The sequence below is a fragment of the Salvelinus fontinalis genome, chromosome 18 (assembly GCF_029448725.1).
Source record: "Salvelinus fontinalis isolate EN_2023a chromosome 18, ASM2944872v1, whole genome shotgun sequence".
In the NCBI taxonomy this organism is placed as follows: Eukaryota; Metazoa; Chordata; class Actinopteri; order Salmoniformes; family Salmonidae; genus Salvelinus; species Salvelinus fontinalis.
The window spans coordinates 49,108,950-49,128,243 of record NC_074682.1 but is presented as its reverse complement, the minus strand read 5'-3'; the positions used below and the strand labels follow the sequence as shown (position 1 = coordinate 49,128,243).

General features: G+C 47.3%; 1 protein-coding gene across 4 annotated transcripts in view; it reads right to left on the bottom strand.

The window, feature by feature from the left end:
• LOC129815689 (protein CBFA2T2-like) overlaps positions 1 to 19,294 on the bottom strand; it is an 80,344-nt gene that overhangs the window by 16,198 nt on the left and 44,852 nt on the right. For 3 of the 4 annotated variants that reach the window (XM_055869722.1, XM_055869723.1, XM_055869721.1), the window contains exons 2-5: positions 16,559 to 16,726; positions 15,733 to 15,974; positions 14,935 to 15,024; positions 1,824 to 2,020 (exon numbers count right to left, since the gene is read on the bottom strand). In XM_055869722.1, coding sequence (XP_055725697.1) covers positions 1,824 to 2,020; positions 14,935 to 15,024; positions 15,733 to 15,974; positions 16,559 to 16,726 — 697 coding nt within the window. The remainder of the gene's footprint in view (positions 1 to 1,823; positions 2,021 to 14,934; positions 15,025 to 15,732; positions 15,975 to 16,558; positions 16,727 to 19,294) is intronic. The other variant, XM_055869724.1, reaches the window with a different exon arrangement.

Below are 19,294 nucleotides of genomic sequence, written 5' to 3'. Positions count from 1 at the left end.
TCTCTAAACTGTCTGTATCTCTACTGAACATAGCTACCTGTTAGGACTGTCTCTTAACTGTCTGTATCTCTACTGAACATAGCTACCTGTTAGGACTGTGTCTCTAAACTGTCTGTATCTCTACTGAACATAGCTACCTGTTAGGACTGTCTCTTAACTGTCTGTATCTCTACTGAACATAGCTACCTGTTAGGACTGTCTCTAAACTGTCTGTATCTCTACTGAACATAGCTACCTGTTAGGACTGTCTCTTAACTGTCTGTATCTCTACTGAACATAGCTACCTGTTAGGACTGTGTCTCTAAACTGTCTGTATCTCTACTGAACATAGCTACCTGTTAGGACTGTCTCTTAACTGTCTGTATCTCTACTGAACATAGCTACCTGTTAGGACTGTCTCTAAACTGTCTGTATCTCTACTGAACATAGCTACCTGTTAGGACTGTCTCTTAACTGTCTGTATCTCTACTGAACATAGCTACCTGTTAGGACTGTGTCTCTAAACTGTCTGTATCTCTACTGAACATATCTACCTGTTAGGACTGTCTCTTAACTGTCTGTATCTCTACTGAACATAGCTACCTGTTAGGACTGTCTCTAAACTGTCTGTTTCTCTACTGAACATAGCTACCTGTTAGGACTGTCTCTTAACTGTCTGTATCTCTACTGAACATAGCTACCTGTTAGGACTGTCTCTTAACTGTCTGTATCTCTACTGAACATAGCTACCTGTTAGGACTGTGTCTCTAAACTGTCTGTATCTCTACTGAACATAGCTACCTGTTAGGACTGTCTCTTAACTGTCTGTATCTCTACTGAACATAGCTACCTGTTAGGACTGTGTCTCTAAACTGTCTGTATCTCTACTGAACATAGCTACCTGTTAGGACTGTCTCTTAACTGTCTGTATCTCTACTGAACATAGCTACCTGTTAGGACTGTCTCTAAACTGTCTGTATCTCTACTGAACATAGCTACCTGTTAGGACTGTCTCTTAACTGTCTGTATCTCTACTGAACATAGCTACCTGTTAGGACTGTGTCTCTAAACTGTCTGTATCTCTACTGAACATAGCTACCTGTTAGGACTGTCTCTTAACTGTCTGTATCTCTACTGAACATAGCTACCTGTTAGGACTGTCTCTAAACTGTCTGTATCTCTACTGAACATAGCTACCTGTTAGGACTGTCTCTTAACTGTCTGTATCTCTACTGAACATAGCTACCTGTTAGGACTGTGTCTCTAAACTGTCTGTATCTCTACTGAACATATCTACCTGTTAGGACTGTCTCTTAACTGTCTGTATCTCTACTGAACATAGCTACCTGTTAGGACTGTCTCTAAACTGTCTGTTTCTCTACTGAACATAGCTACCTGTTAGGACTGTCTCTTAACTGTCTGTATCTCTACTGAACATAGCTACCTGTTAGGACTGTCTCTTAACTGTCTGTATCTCTACTGAACATAGCTACCTGTTAGGACTGTCTCTTAACTGTCTGTTTCTCTACTGAACATAACTACCTGTTAGGACTGTGTCTCTAAACTGTCTGTATCTCTACTGAACATAGCTACCTGTTAGGACTGTGTCTCTAAACTGTCTGTATCTCTACTGAACATAGCTACCTGTTAGGACTGTCTCTTAACTGTCTGTTTCTCTACTGAACATAGCTACCTGTTAGGACTGTGTCTCTAAACTGTCTGTATCTCTACTGAACATAGCTACCTGTTAGGACTGTGTCTCTAAACTGTCTGTATCTCTACTGAACATAGCTACCTGTTAGGACTGTCTCTTAACTGTCTGTTTCTCTACTGAACATAGCTACCTGTTAGGACTGTGTCTCTTAACTGTCGCGTTTCTCTCTCTCTCGCTGGGCTCCAGCAGCAGTTCCGAGGAGTCGGGGGGCGAGGCCAGAGTGGTGCTGAGTAGGAGGTGCTCGTGTTGGGATAGGTACTGGGCTGGGGTCTGCTTGGCCGCACGCGCACAGTGGAGCAACTCCCTCTGCAGCAGGGGCAGGTTGGCCTGGAGAGGGAAAGAGAGACGTTGGAGAGATGGGAGGAGAGGGGGAGGAGAGAGGGAGGTGAGTGTAATTTGAAACATGGTGTTGCATTAATACACAGCTAAAATAGAGAGTGAGACAGACAGTTGGAGAGAGAGAGGCAGAGAGAGAGAGAAAGGCAGAGAGAGACAGATAGACAGATAAACAGAGGAATATGAGAGAGAAAGACAGAGAGACAGACAGAGAACCAGGAGAGAGAAAGACCGACAGAGAGACAGACAGACAGATAGAGAAACAGAGGAATAGGAAAAAGAAAGACAGAGAGACAGACAGACAGATAGAGAAACAGAGGAATAGGAGAAAAAAAGAAAGACAGAGAGACAGCCAGACAGATAGAGAAACAGAGGAATAGGAGAAAGAAAGACAGACAGACAGACAGACAGACAGACAGACAGACAGATAGAGGAACAGAGGAATAGGAGAAAGAAAGACAGAGACAGACAGACAGATAGAGAAACAGAGGAATAGGAGAAAGAAAGACAGAGAGAAGCTAGTAGGTAGAAGCTAGTAGCAGTATTTTCCTAATTTGTTTTCATATGCAGTTTCATCAAAGCTTCCACAATCCAACTACAGCTATCACGGCTGTCAAGGACGGCCAAAGTTAGTTACTTTAAGGAGCAGTTCTCTCTCTGTGGGTCTAACCCTAAGAAGTTCTGGAAAACTATTAAAAACCTGGAGAATAAACCCTCCTCACAGCTGCCCATGTCCCTTAAAGTTGATGATGTGGTTGTTACTGACAAGAAGCACATGGCTGAGCTCTTTAATCACCACTTCATTAAGTCAGGATTCCTATTTGACTCAGCCATGCCTCCTTGCCCGTCCAACATTTCCTCATCTCCCACCCCTTCTAATGCGACTAGCCCCGATACTCCTCCCTCTTTTTCCTCTGCCCCGCTACAAAGTTTCTCCCTGCAGGTGGTCACTGAGTCGAAGGGGCTAAAGAAGCTCCTTAAACTTGACCCCAAAAAACCATCTGGGTCAGATGGTTTTAGACCCTTTCTTCTTTAAGGTTGCTGCTCCTATCATCGCCAAGCCTATCTCTGACCTTTTTAACCTGTCTCTTCTCCCATTGCTTGGAAGGCATCCACGATTCGTCCTTTATTTAAAGGGGGAGATCAAGATGATCCTAACTGTTATAGGCCTACTTCTATCTTGCCCTGTTTATCAAAAGTGTTGGAAAAACTTGTACTGTAAATAATCACCTGACTGGCTTTCTTGATGTCTATAATATTCTCTCGGGTATGCAATCTGGTTTCCGCTCAGGTTATGGATGTGTCACTGCAACCTTAAAGGTCCTCAATGATGCCACCATTTCCCTTGATTCCAAGCAATGTTTTGCTGCTATTTTTATTGACTTGCCCAAAGCTTTTGATACGGTAGACCATTCCATTCTTGTGAGCTGGCTAAGGAGTATTGGTGTCTCTGAGGGGTCTTTCTACCTCTCTCAGAGTGCAGTGTATAATGTCAGAACATCTGCTGTCTCAGCCACTGCCTGTCACCAAGGGAGTACCCCAAGGCTCGATACTCGGCCCAATGCTCTTCTCAATTTACATCAACAATATAGCTCAGGCAGTAGGAAGCTCTCTCATCCATTTATATGCAGATGATACAGTCTTATACTCAGCTGGCCCCTCCCCGGATTTTGTGTTAAATGCTCTACAACAAAGCTTTCTTAGTGTCCAACAAGCTTTCTCTACCCTTAACCTTGTTCTGAACACCTCCAAAACAAAGGTCATGTGGTTTGGTAAGAAGAATGCCCCTCTCCCCACAGGTGTGATTACTACCTCTGAGGGTTTAGAGCTTGAGGTAGTCACCTCATACAAGTACTTGGGAGTATGGCTAGACGGTGCACTGTCCTTCTCTCAGCACATATCAAAGCTGCAGGCTAAAGTTAAACCTAGAATTGGTTTCCTCTATCGTAATCGCTCCTCTTTTACCCCAGCTGCCAAACTAACCCTGATTCAGATGACCATCCTACCCATGCTAGATTACGGAGATGTAATTTATAGATCGGCAGGTGAGGGTTCTCTCGAGCGGCTAGATGTTCTTGACCTATCGGCCATCAGATTTGCCACCAATGCTCCTTATAGGACACATCACTGCACTCTATACTCCTCTGTAAACTGGTCATCTCTGTTTACCCGTCGCAAGATCCACTGGTTGATGCTTATTTATAAACCTCTTAGGCCACACTCCCCCCTATAAGAGATATCTACTGCAGCCCTCATCCTCCTCACTCATACATCCGTTCCGTATAGTCACATTCTGTTAAAGGTCCCCAAAGTACACACATCCCTGGGTCGCTCCTCTTTTCAGTTCACTGCAACTAGCGACTGGAACGAGCTGCAACAAACAAACAGTTTTATCTCAATTTCTTCATTCAAAGACTCAATCATGGACACTTACTGACAGTTGTGGCTGCTTTGCATGATGTATTGTTGTCTCTATAATGCTTGTACCGTGTTTTGTGCTGCTGCCACGTTGTGATGCTACCATGCTGTGTTGTCATGTGTTGCTGCCATGCAATGTTGTTTTCTTAGGTCTCTCTTTATGTAATGTTGTGTTGTCTCTCTTGTCGTGATGTGTGTTTTGTCCTATATTTTTATTTAATTCATTTTTATTTTTCATCCCAGCCCCCGTCCCCGCATGAGACCTTTTGGTAGGCCGTCATTGTAAATAAGAATTTGTTCTTAACTGACTTGCCTTAAATAAAGGTTAAATAAATAAAAGTTCACAACACAGGAACAAAAATGCAATACCCTGAACTGATCTTGTGCAAATGCAAAGTAAAGGTCCTATTAAATCCAACTGACATGCCCACAAAATATCATAAAGTGATGTTTTCACCTGAAAATCCTGAAACGCGTCCACGACTTATTTACATATAGCAAGACGTCACAGAAACGGCATGGCAACAAGGCGGAGACACTAGACAGAGTGTGTCACTGAGGAGGCCCAGAAGGAGACAGACATACAACAGATCTCTCCTTGAGAGAGACGCCTGGAGGACAGAGACACACACTAGACAGAAGTGTGTCACTGAGGAGGCCCAGAAGGAGACAGACATACAACAGATCTCTCCTTGAGAGAGACGCCTGGAGGACAGAGACACACACTAGACAGAAGTGTGTCACTGAGGAGGCCCAGAAAGAGACAGACATACAACAGATCTCTCCTTGAGAGAGACGCCTGGAGGACAGAGACACACACTCTCTCTCACACGTGTACAAACACGTGCCCACACATTCGCACACACACTGGCACACACACTCACATACCCTCTCTCCCTCGCCTGATAAGCGTTAGCCCCCTAACTGTTTCTGCCCCCTGACTGTTTCTGCCCCCTAACTGTTTCTGCCCCCTGACTGTTTCTGCCCCCTGACTGTTTCTGCCCCCTGACTGTTTCTGCCCCCTGACTGTTTCTGCAGTCTGACTGTTTCTGCCCCCTGACTGTTTCTGCCCCCTGACTGTTTCTGCAGTCTGACTGTTTCTGCCCCCTGACTGTTTCTGCCCCCTGAATGTTTCTGCCCCCTGACTGTTTCTGCCCCCTGACTGTTTCTGCCCCCTGACTGTTTCTGCCCCCTGACTGTTTCTGCCCCCTGACTGTTTCTGCCCCCTGACTGTTTCTGCAGTCTGACTGTTTCTGCCCCCTGACTGTTTCTGCCCCCTGACTGTTTCTGCAGTCTGACTGTTTCTGCCCCCTGACTGTTTCTGCCCCCTGACTGTTTCTGCAGCCTGACTGTTTCTGCCCCCTCACTGTTTCTGCCCCCTGACTGTTTCTGCAGTCTGACTGTTTCTGCCCCCTGACTGTTTCTGCCCCCTGACTGTTTCTGCCCCTGACTGTTTCTGCCCCATGTCTGTTTCTGGCCCCTGACTGTTTCTGCAGTCTGACTGTTTCTGCCCCCTGACTGTTTCTGCCCCCTGACTGTTTCTGCCCCCTGACTGTTTCTGCAGTCTGACTGTTTCTGCCCCCTGACTGTTTCTGCAGCCTGACTGTTTCTGCCCCCTCACTGTTTCTGCCCCCTGACTGTTTCTGCAGTCTGACTGTTTCTGCCCCCTGACTGTTTCTGCAGTCTGACTGTTTCTGCAGTCTGACTGTTTCTGCCCCCTGACTGTTTCTGCAGTCTGACTGTTTCTGCCCCCTGACTGTTTCTGCAGCCTGACTGTTTCTGCCCCCTCACTGTTTCTGCCCCCTGACTGTTTCTGCAGTCTGACTGTTTCTGCCCCCTGACTGTTTCTGCCCCCTGACTGTTTCTGCCCCTGACTGTTTCTGCCCCATGTCTGTTTCTGGCCCCTGACTGTTTCTGCAGTCTGACTGTTTCTGCCCCCTGACTGTTTCTGCCCCTGACTGTTTCTGCCCCCTGACTGTTTCTGCAGTCTGACTGTTTCTGAACCCTGACTGTTTCTGCAGTCTGACTGTTTCTGCCCCAAGACTGTTTCTGCCGCCTGACTGTTTCTGCCCCCTGACTGTTTCTGCCCCCTGACTGTTTCTGCAGTCTGACTGTTTCTGCCCCCTGACTGTTTCTGCCCCCTGACTGTTTCTGCAGTCTGACTGTTTCTGCCCCCTGACTGTTTCTGCCCCCTGACTGTTTCTGCAGTCTGACTGTTTCTGCCCCTGACTGTTTCTGCCCCCTGACTGTTTCTGCAGCCTGACTGTTTCTGCCCCCTCACTGTTTCTGCCCCCTGACTGTTTCTGCAGTCTGACTGTTTCTGCCCCCTGACTGTTTCTGCCCCCTGACTGTTTCTGCCCCTGACTGTTTCTGCCCCATGTCTGTTTCTGGCCCCTGACTGTTTCTGCAGTCTGACTGTTTCTGCCCCCTGACTGTTTCTGCCCCTGACTGTTTCTGCCCCCTGACTGTTTCTGCAGTCTGACTGTTTCTGCCCCATGACTGTTTCTGGCCCCTGACTGTTTCTGCAGTCTGACTGTTTCTGCCCCTGACTGTTTCTGCCCCCTGACTGTTTCTGCAGTCTGACTGTTTCTGCCCCATGACTGTTTCTGCAGTCTGACTGTTTCTGCCCCATGACTGTTTCTGGCCCCTGACTGTTTCTGCAGTCTGACTGTTTCTGCCCCGTGACTGTTTCTGCACCCTGACTGTTTCTGCCCCCTGACTGTTTCTGCAGTCTGACTGTTTCTGCAGTCTGACTGTTTCTGCAGTCTGACTGTTTCTGCCCCCTGACTGTTTCTGCCCCCTGAATGTTTCTGCCCCCTGACTGTTTCTGCACCCTGACTGTTTCTGCCCCCTGACTGTTTCTGCCCCCTGACTGTTTCTGCACCCTGACTGTTTCTGCCCCATGACTGTTTCTGCAGTCTGACTGTTTCTGCAGTCTGACTGTTTCTGCCCCATGACTGTTTCTGGCCCCTGACTGTTTCTGCAGTCTGACTGTTTCTGCCCCGTGACTGTTTCTGCCCCCTGACTGTTTCTGCCCCCTGACTGTTTCTGCAGCCTGACTGTTTCTGCCCCCTGACTGTTTCTGCCCCCTGACTGTTTCTGCAGCCTGACTGTTTCTGCCCCCTGACTGTTTCTGCAGCCTAACTGTTTCTGCAGCCTGACTGTTTCTGCCCCTGACTGTTTCTGCCCCCTGACTGTTTCTGCAGTCTGACTGTTTCTGCCCCCTGAATGTTTCTGCCCCCTGACTGTTTCTGCCCCATGACTGTTTCTGGCCCCTGACTGTTTCTGCAGTCCGACTGTTTCTGCCCCCTGACTGTTTCTGCCCCCTGACTGTTTCTGCAGTCTGACTGTTTCTGCCCCCTGACTGTTTCTGCCCCCTGACTGTTTCTGCACCCTGACTGTTTCTGCCCCCTGACTGTTTCTGCACCCTGACTGTTTCTGCCCCCTGAATGTTTCTGCCCCCTGACTGTTTCTGCACCCTGACTGTTTCTGCCCCCTGACTGTTTCTGCCCCCTGACTGTTTCTGCCCCCTGAATGTTTCTGCCCCCTGACTGTTTCTGCCCCATGACTGTTTCTGGCCCCTGACTGTTTCTGCAGTCCGACTGTTTCTGCCCCGTGACTGTTTCTGCCCCCTGACTGTTTCTGCCCCCTGACTGTTTCTGCAGCCTGACTGTTTCTGCCCCCTGACTGTTTCTGCAGCCTAACTGTTTCTGCAGCCTGACTGTTTCTGCAGTCTGACTGTTTCTGCAGTCTGACTGTTTCTGCCCCCTGAATGTTTCTGCCCCCTGACTGTTTCTGCACCCTGACTGTTTCTGCCCCCTGACTGTTTCTGCCCCCTGACTGTTTCTGCCCCCTGACTGTTTCTGCAGTCTGACTGTTTCTGCCCCCTGACTGTTTCTGCAGTCTGACTGTTTCTGCCCCATGACTGTTTCTGGCCCCTGACTGTTTCTGCAGTCTGACTGTTTCTGCCCCCTGACTGTTTCTGCCCCTTGATTGTTTCTGCCGCCTGACTGTTTCTGCCCCCTGACTGTTTCTGCAGTCTGACTGTTTCTGCAGTCTGACTGTTTCTGCACCCTGACTGTTTCTGCCCCATGACTGTTTCTGCAGTCTGACTGTTTCTGCCCCATGACTGTTTCTGGCCCCTGACTGTTTCTGCAGTCTGACTGTTTCTGCCCCCTGACTGTTTCTGCTCCCTGACTTTTTCTGCAGTCTGACTGTTTCTGCCCCAAGACTGTTTCTGCCGCCTGACTGTTTCTGCCCCCTGACTGTTTCTGCCCCATGACTGTTTCTGCAGTCTGACTGTTTCTGCAGTCTGACTGTTTCTGCAGTCTGACTGTTTCTGCCCCCTGACTGTTTCTGCCCCCTGACTGTTTCTGCCCCCTGACTGTTTCTGCAGCCTGACTGTTTCTGCAGCCTGACTGTTTCTGCAGCCTAACTGTTTCTGCAGCCTGACTGTTTCTGCAGCCTGACTGTTTCTGCAGTCTGACTGTTTCTGAACCCTGACTGTTTCTGCCCCCTGACTGTTTCTGCAGTCTGACTGTTTCTGCCCCATGACTGTTTCTGCACCCTGACTGTTTCTGCCCCCTGACTGTTTCTGCCCCCTGACTGTTTCTGCAGTCTGACTGTTTCTGCCCCATGACTGTTTCTGCACCCTGACTGTTTCTGCACCCTGACTGTTTCTGCCCCCTGACTGTTTCTGAACCCTGACTGTTTCTGCCCCCTGACTGTTTCTGCACCCTGACTGTTTCTGCACCCTGACTGTTTCTGCCCCCTGACTGTTTCTGCCCCCTGACTGTTTCTGCAGTCTGACTGTTTCTGCAGTCTGACTGTTTCTGCAGTCTGACTGTTTCTGCTCCCTGACTTTTTCTGCAGTCTGACTGTTTCTGCCCCATGACTGTTTCTGCCGCCTGACTGTTTCTGCAGTCTGACTGTTTCTGCCCCCTGACTGTTTCTGCCCCCTGACTGTTTCTGCCCCCTGACTGTTTCTGCCCCATGACTGTTTCTGCCCCCTGACTGTTTCTGCCCCCTGACTGTTTCTGCCCCCTGACTGTTTCTGCAGTCTGACTGTTTCTGCAGTCTGTCTGTTTCTGGCCCCTGACTGTTTCGGTTGCTTGCACTAAATCACTAAAAAACCCAAACACATAGTCCATCACTCATCACTATGTAGAGACGGACAACCACCCCAAACCACAACCATAACCCTAAACCACAACCCCAAACCACAACCACAACCACAAACCACAACCCCAAACCACAACCCCAAACCACAATCACAAACCACAACCCCAAACCACAACCCCAAACCACAACCCCAAACCACAACCACAACCACAACCGCAAACCACAACCCCAAACCCAAACCCAAACCACAACCCCAAACCACAACCACAACCATAACCCTAAACCCCAAACCACAACCACAACCCTAAACCACAACCACAACCCCAAACCACAACCACAACCCCAAACCACAACCCCAAACCACAACCACAACCCCAAACCACAACCCCAAACCCCAAACCACAACCCTAAACCACAACCACAACCCTAAACCACAACCCCAAACCCCAACCACAACCCCAAACCACAACCCTAAACCACAACCCCAAACCACAACCACAACCCTAAACCACAACCACAAACCCCAAACCACAACCCCAAACCACAACCCTAAACCACAACCACAACCCCTAACCACAACCCCAAACCACAACCACAACCCTAAACCACAACCACAACCCCAAACCACAACCCCAAACCCCAAACCACAACCCCAAACCCCAAACCACAACCACAACCCCAAACCACAACCACAACCCCAAACCACAACCACAACCCCAAACCACAACCACAAACCTAAACCACAACCCCAAACCACAACCCTAAACCACAACCCCAAACCACAAACCACAACCCCAAACCACAACCCCAAACCACAACCACAACCACAACCCTAAACCACAACCCCAAACCACAACCACAACCCCAAACCACAACCACAACCCTAAACCACAACCCCAAACCACAACCCCAAAACACAACCACAACCCCAAACCACAACCCCAAACCACAACCCCAAACCACAACCCCCAACCACAACCCCAAACCACAACCACAACCCCAAACCACAACCACAACTCCAAACCACAACCACAACCCCAAACCACAACCCCAAACCACAACCACAACCCCCAACCCCAAACCACAACCACAACCCCAAACCACAACCCCAAACCACAACCCCAAACCGCAAACCACAACCGCAAACCACAACCGCAAACCGCAAACCACAACCCTAAACCACAAGCACAACCCTAAACCACAACCCCAAACCACAACCACAACCCCCAACCACAACCCCAAACCGCAAACCACAACCGCAAACCACAACCCCAAACCACAAGCACAACCCTAAACCACAACCCCAAACCACAACCACAACCCTAAACCACAACCCTAAACCACAACCACAACCCTAAACCACAACCCCAAACCACAACCCCAAACCACAACCACAACCCTAAACCACAACCCCAAACCACAACCACAACCCTAAACCACAACCCCAAACCACAACCCCCAACCACAACCCCAAACCGCAAACCACAACCGCAAACCACAACCGCAAACCGCAAACCACAACCCTAAACCACAAGCACAACCCCAAACCACAACCACAACCCCAAACCACAACCCTAAACCACAACCACAACCCTAAACCACAACCCCAAACCACAACCCCAAACCACAACCCCAAACCACAACCACAACCCTAAACCACAACCCCAAACCACAACCACAACCCTAAACCACAACCACAACCCTAAACCACAACCACAACCCTAAACCACAACCCCAAACCACAACCCCCAACCACAACCCCAAACCACAACCGCAAACCACAACCACAACCCTAAACCACAACCCCAAACCACAACCCCAAACCACAACCACAACCCCAAACCACAACCACAACCCTAAACCACAACCACAACCCTAAACCACAACCCCAAACCACAACCACAACCCTAAACCACAACCCTAAACCACAACCACAACCCTAAACCACAACCCCAAACCACAACCCCAAACCACAACCCCAAACCACAACCACAACCCTAAACCACAACCCCAAACCACAACCACAACCCTAAACCACAACCACAACCCTAAACCACAACCACAACCCTAAACCACAACCCCAAACCACAACCCCCAACCACAACCCCAAACCACAACCGCAAACCACAACCACAACCCTAAACCACAACCCCAAACCACAACCCCAAACCACAACCACAACCCCAAACCACAACCCCAAACCACAACCACAACCCCAAACCACAATCCCAAACCACAACCCCAAACCACAACCACAACCGCAAACCACAACCACAACCACAATCACAACCCTAAACCACAACCCCAAACCACAACCCCAAACCACAACCACAACCACAACCCTAAACCACAACCACAACCCCAAACCTCACTTCAGATCAGGGTTTACTTTAGGAAAATGTGGCGCCGGACTTTTGACTGTCCACATTTACTTTTCGTCATCCAACAAGACTAGTAACGAACAGCCAAATCACTTGCCAATGTCAATCTACTATAGTAGAAAAGTTTAGGCTATCTATTCTATTGGTCAGCTTGTGGAGAAAGAAAGAACCTATTTCAAACAGACTCTGGGGCAGCTGTGGGACGATAGATCCCAGATTCATACAACCAGTAGGCCTAGCCTACATGAAACAAATGTTAAAAAGCAATGAGTCTGATGCAACAGATCAGAACGTTTAGCTTAAAATGTTGATCAACTATTTTTTCTTCACATTATAAGTGCAGCAATGTGCACCAGGCAGTAGGCTACGCACAAATGTTTGTTCCATAATGCAAATAGCGGGAAAACACCATTGTCAAAAGGCACTGCACATGCGAGCAGTTTCATGTGACAGAGATGAAAATATCCAGTAGAGATGTAGAAAGAGAGGAGATCTAATAGACTACTTTGAAGCAAGGTAAGACATGCCTCATATGTATTAAAACATTCAGGTTTCAAACAATTAAGTATATGTTTTCAAAATGTTGCCGTTTGATGCCGCGTTCAAACAACTGGGAACTTGGAAATCTCCGACGTTAGTGTGTTCAAGACAACTGGAAACTGGGATAAAAATGAACTCAGACTGGGAAAAATAGTTTTGAACGGTCATCCAACTCGTATTTCCAACTCAGGAACTCTGGCCTCTTTCTAGAGCTCTGACATTCCAAACTGAAGATCACTGATGTTGTGATTTGACCTCGTATTTTTCAGTGTTCCCAGTTGTCTTGAAAGCAGCACAAGATGCTGCAGCAGCAGCTCTCACGCTGTCTGACAGATTTTCCATTCAAAGGCTCTGTATCTGTATGCTGTACGCGTGTGATAAATAAGACACATAAATATACTGTACACACGAAGCAATTTAATTCCACAAAATTATGCAAATTGCCCTGTGTGTGTGTCTGTGTGTGTGTGTAGTAGTAGAAGCAAGGCTGAGTGGAATGAGAGAGGTCGAGAGAGGTCGAGAGAGGTCGAGAGAGGTCGAGAGAGAGAGAGAGAGAGAGAGAGAGAGAGAGAGAGAGAGAGAGAGAGAGAGAGAGAGAGAGAGAGAGAGAGAGAGAGCAGGAGGAAGACAAGCATCACAGGCCACTATCAGAATGCAGGCACCCTGGTAGGAGGTAGAGAGAGAGAGGGACAAGCGAAAGAGAGAAAAAGGGATGAGCAGAGGCAGAAGGAAGTAAAGGAATCCCCCTCCCTCCCTCCCACCCTCCCTCCCTCCCTCCCTCCCTCTCTCTTTCCATCCTTAATGAACAACAGGCCCGAGTGTGCTTATAATTACATGCACTTCCTCATTCCCCCTTCTCCACTTAAGACCCTTACCCCCCTCTTTACCCTCTTCCTTACCCGCCTCTCAACCCCTACCTAGGGCCTCTCGACACATATGTTGTCCGTCAGTTAAGCGCCGGTCTCTTTATCTGCTGGACGGACGCGAGATTGGCGACGCCGGGAAAACCTGAATGACTGCCTTCATTTAATGCGACACAGAGCCCCATAAAAGAAGAGAATGGTTTATATTCATGTTTCACACTTCCGAGCTCTCTCTCTCTCTCTGCCATAATGGTTGGAGAGAGAGAGGATGGAGAGAGAGAGAGAGAGAGAGAGAGAGAGAGAGAGAGATAGAGAGAGAGAGAGAGAGAGAGCGATAGAGAGAGAGAGAGAGAGAGAAGTTGAGGAGCATCGTAAATTACGAAAATTCATCTCTGATATGTTTTCAGACAGCTGTGGTTTCGGGATGAGGTAACCCGTGGAAAAAGAGCAGATTTTCACCGGCTGAAATATCTAGCAATAACAGCGAGAAATGTGACTGGATGGAAGATTTATGTTCAGGTCTCATGAGGGTGGCTCTTAAAAATACTACTATTTCAGGCCCCCATGTTGCAAAGTTACTCAAAAGCCCAATAAAACTTGCGCAACCCCTGTCGCTCGTTAAGTCAACGCATACAACTGCATTGTTACATTGGGAACGACTGAAAGGCAATAAATTAAATCCCCGATTCCAATTTCCTTTTTGTATGACAAACGTCTGGCTGTTAAATATTCAATGCGATTATAATAATGTTTTCCCCATTCTAATTATGCTACCATCTACTTGCAGTTTCTCATGATTTGTTTGCATATTTGCGTTATTATTGGTTTATTAAATACTAGACAATGACGTCCAAAGATTTCTGAGAGAATTGTAATTATAATCCTCTGTGCCAGAAGCTCCTCTACGCTTCATGAAAGGAATCCGTCCCAAATAACACCCTATCCCCTATATAGTGCACTTCTTCCCATAGAGGCCCGGTCAAAAATAGTATACTCTATAGGGAATAGGGTGCCATTTGGGATGAACTCTAGCTGTTACCTTCAATACAAACATCTGGTTTTTCCCACTCCTGATTTCATGACTAATTATACGCAGTCCTTGAGTCATTGTAAACCTCCTCCGAAACATCAAAGGCCTTGTGAGGAGGACAAAGAGGAACACTGTAGCAGCACAGGCCTGGATTCAGTTATGAATATTCACAGCACAGGGAGAAGGAAAGATAGAGGGGGGGGGGGGGAGAGAAGGGGGAGACAGAGAGCGAGAGAGAGAGGGGGAAGAGAGAGAGGTGGGAAAGAGTGTGAGAGAGAGAGAAGGGAGAGAGTGAGAGAGACAGAAAGAGTGAGAAGGGGGGAGAAAGAGGGAGAGAGAAAGATAGGAGAAAGAGTGTGAGTGAGAGAGAGAGATAGGAGGAGAAAGAGTGTGAGAAAGAGAGAAAGAGAGAAAGGAAAGGAAAGAGAGAGAGAGAGGAAAAAAGAGAGAGGGAGAGAAAACAGAGATGGCAAATAAAGAGTGGAAATAACAGAGAGTAACAGAGAAATAGAGAGACGGGAAACAGAGAGATAGAGAGGAGGTAGGTGTTACCTTGAGGAAGGGAATGACGAAGGGCCTCAGGGGAAAGTTGGTGGCCTCCTGGAGCCTTGAGTGGAACTCCTCGATGGTGACTGTTGAATTCTGGGACACATAGAGGAGAGATCAGCCAATCCCAATTCACCTCTCAAGGTTCAGTTTATTTGTCTCCAACACTGAGCTTGACATTGTGTGTGCTCCAGATCAACTACATTGCAGCTGCCACACAAGCTGTCCATTTGTAGATCAGTCCAAATAGATTCTCTCAGACAAGAGGATAGACTTGAATCACTTGAATCCCTTTGAGTGACCAGAGAAATAACTATATGGCACCAAAAGTCAGTTTCCCTTTCAACTGCTGATCAACCTGTTCATGGATGAATGATGTGCAACAGATGATACGTAGGTATAATCTACAGCACAGGACTCAATATGTTGCAGATGGGGCCTGTCAAAACCAATACAGTGTGTCCATTTGGGCCACATATACTGAATATACGGTCATGTTCCATTGAATGAAAACATCTGACGAAATAAGATCCAGCCCAACATAAATAACACATACTGTCTTTTCTATTTTGGGCAGATATTTGTACTGGTATTGAAAGTAACATATACATATATTCAAATATTTCATTCTACATATATATCACTTCAATTTTATTTGACTCCATTCAATTCAGTTCAACTAATTTCAATCATCAAAACACATCTCAAATCAAATGCAACTATGTTGACATATCAATACAGAATAAGTGACAATGTTTTACGGGAGTTTCCATCCATTCCTAAAACGTTTTATCAACCACTCACCACGAGGGCCAGCACCAGGTTGCGGACACTCTCTCCGATCTCGGGTGAGATATCGTTGCCGAACTGCTGCAGCGTCGTCAGGAAGCGCTTGAGCTTGCTGAGCTGTCGGGCGCCGCATGTGGCCGGGAGCTGCTGATTGGCCAGCGAGGAGGAAGAGGAGGAGCTAGGCCCATTGCTGTAGCGCTGGGGCGGCGAGGGCACAGCATTTAGGGTGGGCGGGGAGTGGTGGATTCCATTGGTCACTGGGGGTGGGAAGAGGCGGGACGGGGAGGAGCAAATGAGAGGTCGGCGTAGGAGGTCAAAAAGGTTTATCAAATGTGGTCCGACATGGGAGGTAGTGCTTCGATTGGATGGGCTGATGCAAATGCTACAGAGGGACAATACATATCACATTCATTATAGAATCACCAGATCTTTCATATGGAATCCTTATTTACAGCTATCTGATCTAGGCCGGGTTACTGTACAGGCCTTTGTGACAACAAAGGGGGCTTTATAAATACATTTTATTGATATATGGCCATAAAGTAAAGCAGACAAAAAAGGAAGCCTTTCAGATATATCAGAATACTCCATAATTACCACACTGCCCTAATTCATCTATGGATGAAGGATATTACGAGACTGCAGACCCAGGACGCTCCTCTATGGGGAGCTAGTGGTGGTAAGAGTCTTAAAACTTCTTATGGCTGGGAGAAGTATTGAGTAGCTTGGATGAATAAGGTGCCCAGAGTAAACTGCCACCCACCAGGGCCTCATTGAATGGGGATGACTGCTCCAGTCATTATATTTCTATGGTAAGAGTGCTAATATCTGTGGTACTCACGAGTGGTGGAGGAGAAGGAGGCTGGCCGGGGTCCGCTGGGGTTCACGGAGGGCAGGGGCGGCATGGTGGCGCTGCTGCTGCTGGGGACTGGTCTGGGGACTGGTCTGGAATGAGTCTTGACATCCACAGGAGAGCCGGGCATGGCAGGGGTCTTCTTCTCACCACTGTCTGAGGAGGGGGAGAGAGGGGGAGAGGGGAGGGAGAAAGAAGGGAGGGAGAGAGAGAGAAGGGATGGAGAGATAGGGGAGGAAGAGAGAGAGAGAGAGAGAGAGAGAGAGAGAGGAGGGACAGGGTCAATAGGTGCATGACAGAGATGTTTTGTGGTCGGGGTGTTCAAACAGGCGCACGTATGTACACACACACATTCACGCATATACGTACACATACACGCTAATGTGTAGAAGTAGGTTTGCAGTCTGGTTTCCATCATCAGCCACTCAAATTACAAACCCACGTAAACACACACTATCCTCAGAATCAATGTGTGTGTGTGTGCATGGAGGTGCTCTTTTCATGACATCGACCAGGGATGGGCAACTTTGATGGTGGTGGAAGTCATCATTAGTGGCTCGTGGGTCTGCCTACCCACATCCATATCCCACATTAGTTTCCTGTGTGGATCAAGAATGATCCACCACCCAAAGGACATCCAGCCAACTTGACACAACTGTGGGAAGTGTTGGAGTCAACATGGACCAGTATCCCTGTGGAACACTTTCACAGTATCCCTGCGTCCACACCCGACAAATTCAGGCTTTTCTGAGGGCGAAAGGGTGGGGTGCAACTCAATATTAGAAAGGTGTACACCCTTTTGCCCTCAGAACAGCCTCAGTTTTTCAGGGCATGGACTCTACAAGGTATCGAAAGCGTTCCACAGGGGATATATGGCCCACCCTCTGAATGGCACACATACACAATCCATGCCTCAACTGTCTCAAGGCTTAAAAATCCTTCTTTAACCTGTCTCCTCCCTTTCATCTATACTGACTAAAGCGGATTTAACAGGTGACATCAAGAAGGAATCATAGCTTTCACCTGGATTCACCTGGTCGGTCTGTGTCATGGAAAGAGAAGGTGTTCTTAATGTTTTGTCCACTCTGTGTGAGTGTTAAGAAGAGTGACTGAACATTTCCAGACTCAATATTATCAATGTCCTCACCTTTTTCATGGAAGAAAACAACAGCAGAACCTCCCCCTAATCCACCCCCCTTCTGCCCCTGGTAGAGCAACCAGATGTCTTGGGGTCTAGCCTTGCCTTGACATGCTCAACCCTTCCATTGAGATCCATGGCAGAAGTGCTAATGAAGAAAAGCCATTGTGTTTGTGGAGAAGAATGGCCCTTCATTGAGCCAGTGGGGCCAGGGCCGAAGAAAGAAGGAAAAGAGGGCGGGAGCTATTTCACGCTTTACTAACAAGATCGCAAAAGCTTTTGAATGTTAAACGCATACTTCTCAATATGCCACGGCCAATGAATGAAATGAATGGGACCACCAAATCAGGGGATGGGGGAGAGAGGGAGAGAGAGATGGTAATAATCTTTAGATCAGAGGGCATCTGTGTTAGTCCAATCCCCATGAAGACTGGGTCTGGTCTCTATTTGGAGTGGATCAGATGCTTCCAACTGCTTTTAGACAGACGATTAATAGACAAGCAGTTTTAAAGGGTAAAAGGTTGGGTGAGAGGTTCCTTGGTTTTAGGTTTTTCTTTAGACCCAGACTATTATGCTCGTTTGATGTCATGAACTGAGCATCTGCCTTCATACACAAACATATGAATGCAACAGCCAGTACTTCAGTGATTTTTAAGCGTGTTTGACAATTTGATGGGGAGCGATATGGCATTTAATATGTCAGCATGTGATGATAAACAATTAGGGTAAAAACTAGGGAATCAAAAAACCGGCCACTGCAGGATGTGGTTCCACTGTGGACTTGATGGAATCCAAAGGGGGAGCTCCCGATCAGAGTTATTTTCATGTTGAAATAAACAATACGCCTCATGACTTGGTGGTTCGTAGACATACCCCTTTAGAAAAAGGAAAAGCAACAAAGGTATATGCTTACTTACACCAAAAACATATGTGAGTTGTTTCAACTAAATATTATTAAGTATTATTTTATTCTTTATTTTACTCAACTTTTTGGTAAAAGTGGTATATGAACTTAATACTTTTAGTTGGCCCTAACTTGGCTCCAACAAAAATTCTGTCAACTTAAAAATATGTGTTTGCTTAAATTGTCTCATATGTTCATTCAACTAGAAATTATTATTTGGGCATCTTACCTAAAAAAGGTTGTAGGACTAGTTACACACACAGTGTTTTTAACAGACAAGTTGAGTAAACACATTTTAAATTGACTGGACCAACTAAAAATGTTTAGTTCAGGTAGAAAGGCTGTGGAACCAGATACTTAATAACAGGGGTGCAACTTTGGTTTTAGAAGGGGGGGGGGGGGGGGGGGGCGGGTGGACATTAGATAGAGAGATATTTTTTTGATCTAATTGGATAAACACTCCAAACAGCCTACCCAACTGCTCAGAGTCGTCCGGATGGTCCTAAAGCACACCGTTGCCTCGTTTGTATCACATTCCAATGATAAAACCGAGGGGGGGGGGGGGGGGAATGCAATTTCAGAATGTTGTCCCCAGTGAAAGTTGCACCCCTGCTTAATAATAATGAATTGAAACAACTAGGTATGTGGATGTTTTTTATACAGTGTAATACTCAAGTATATG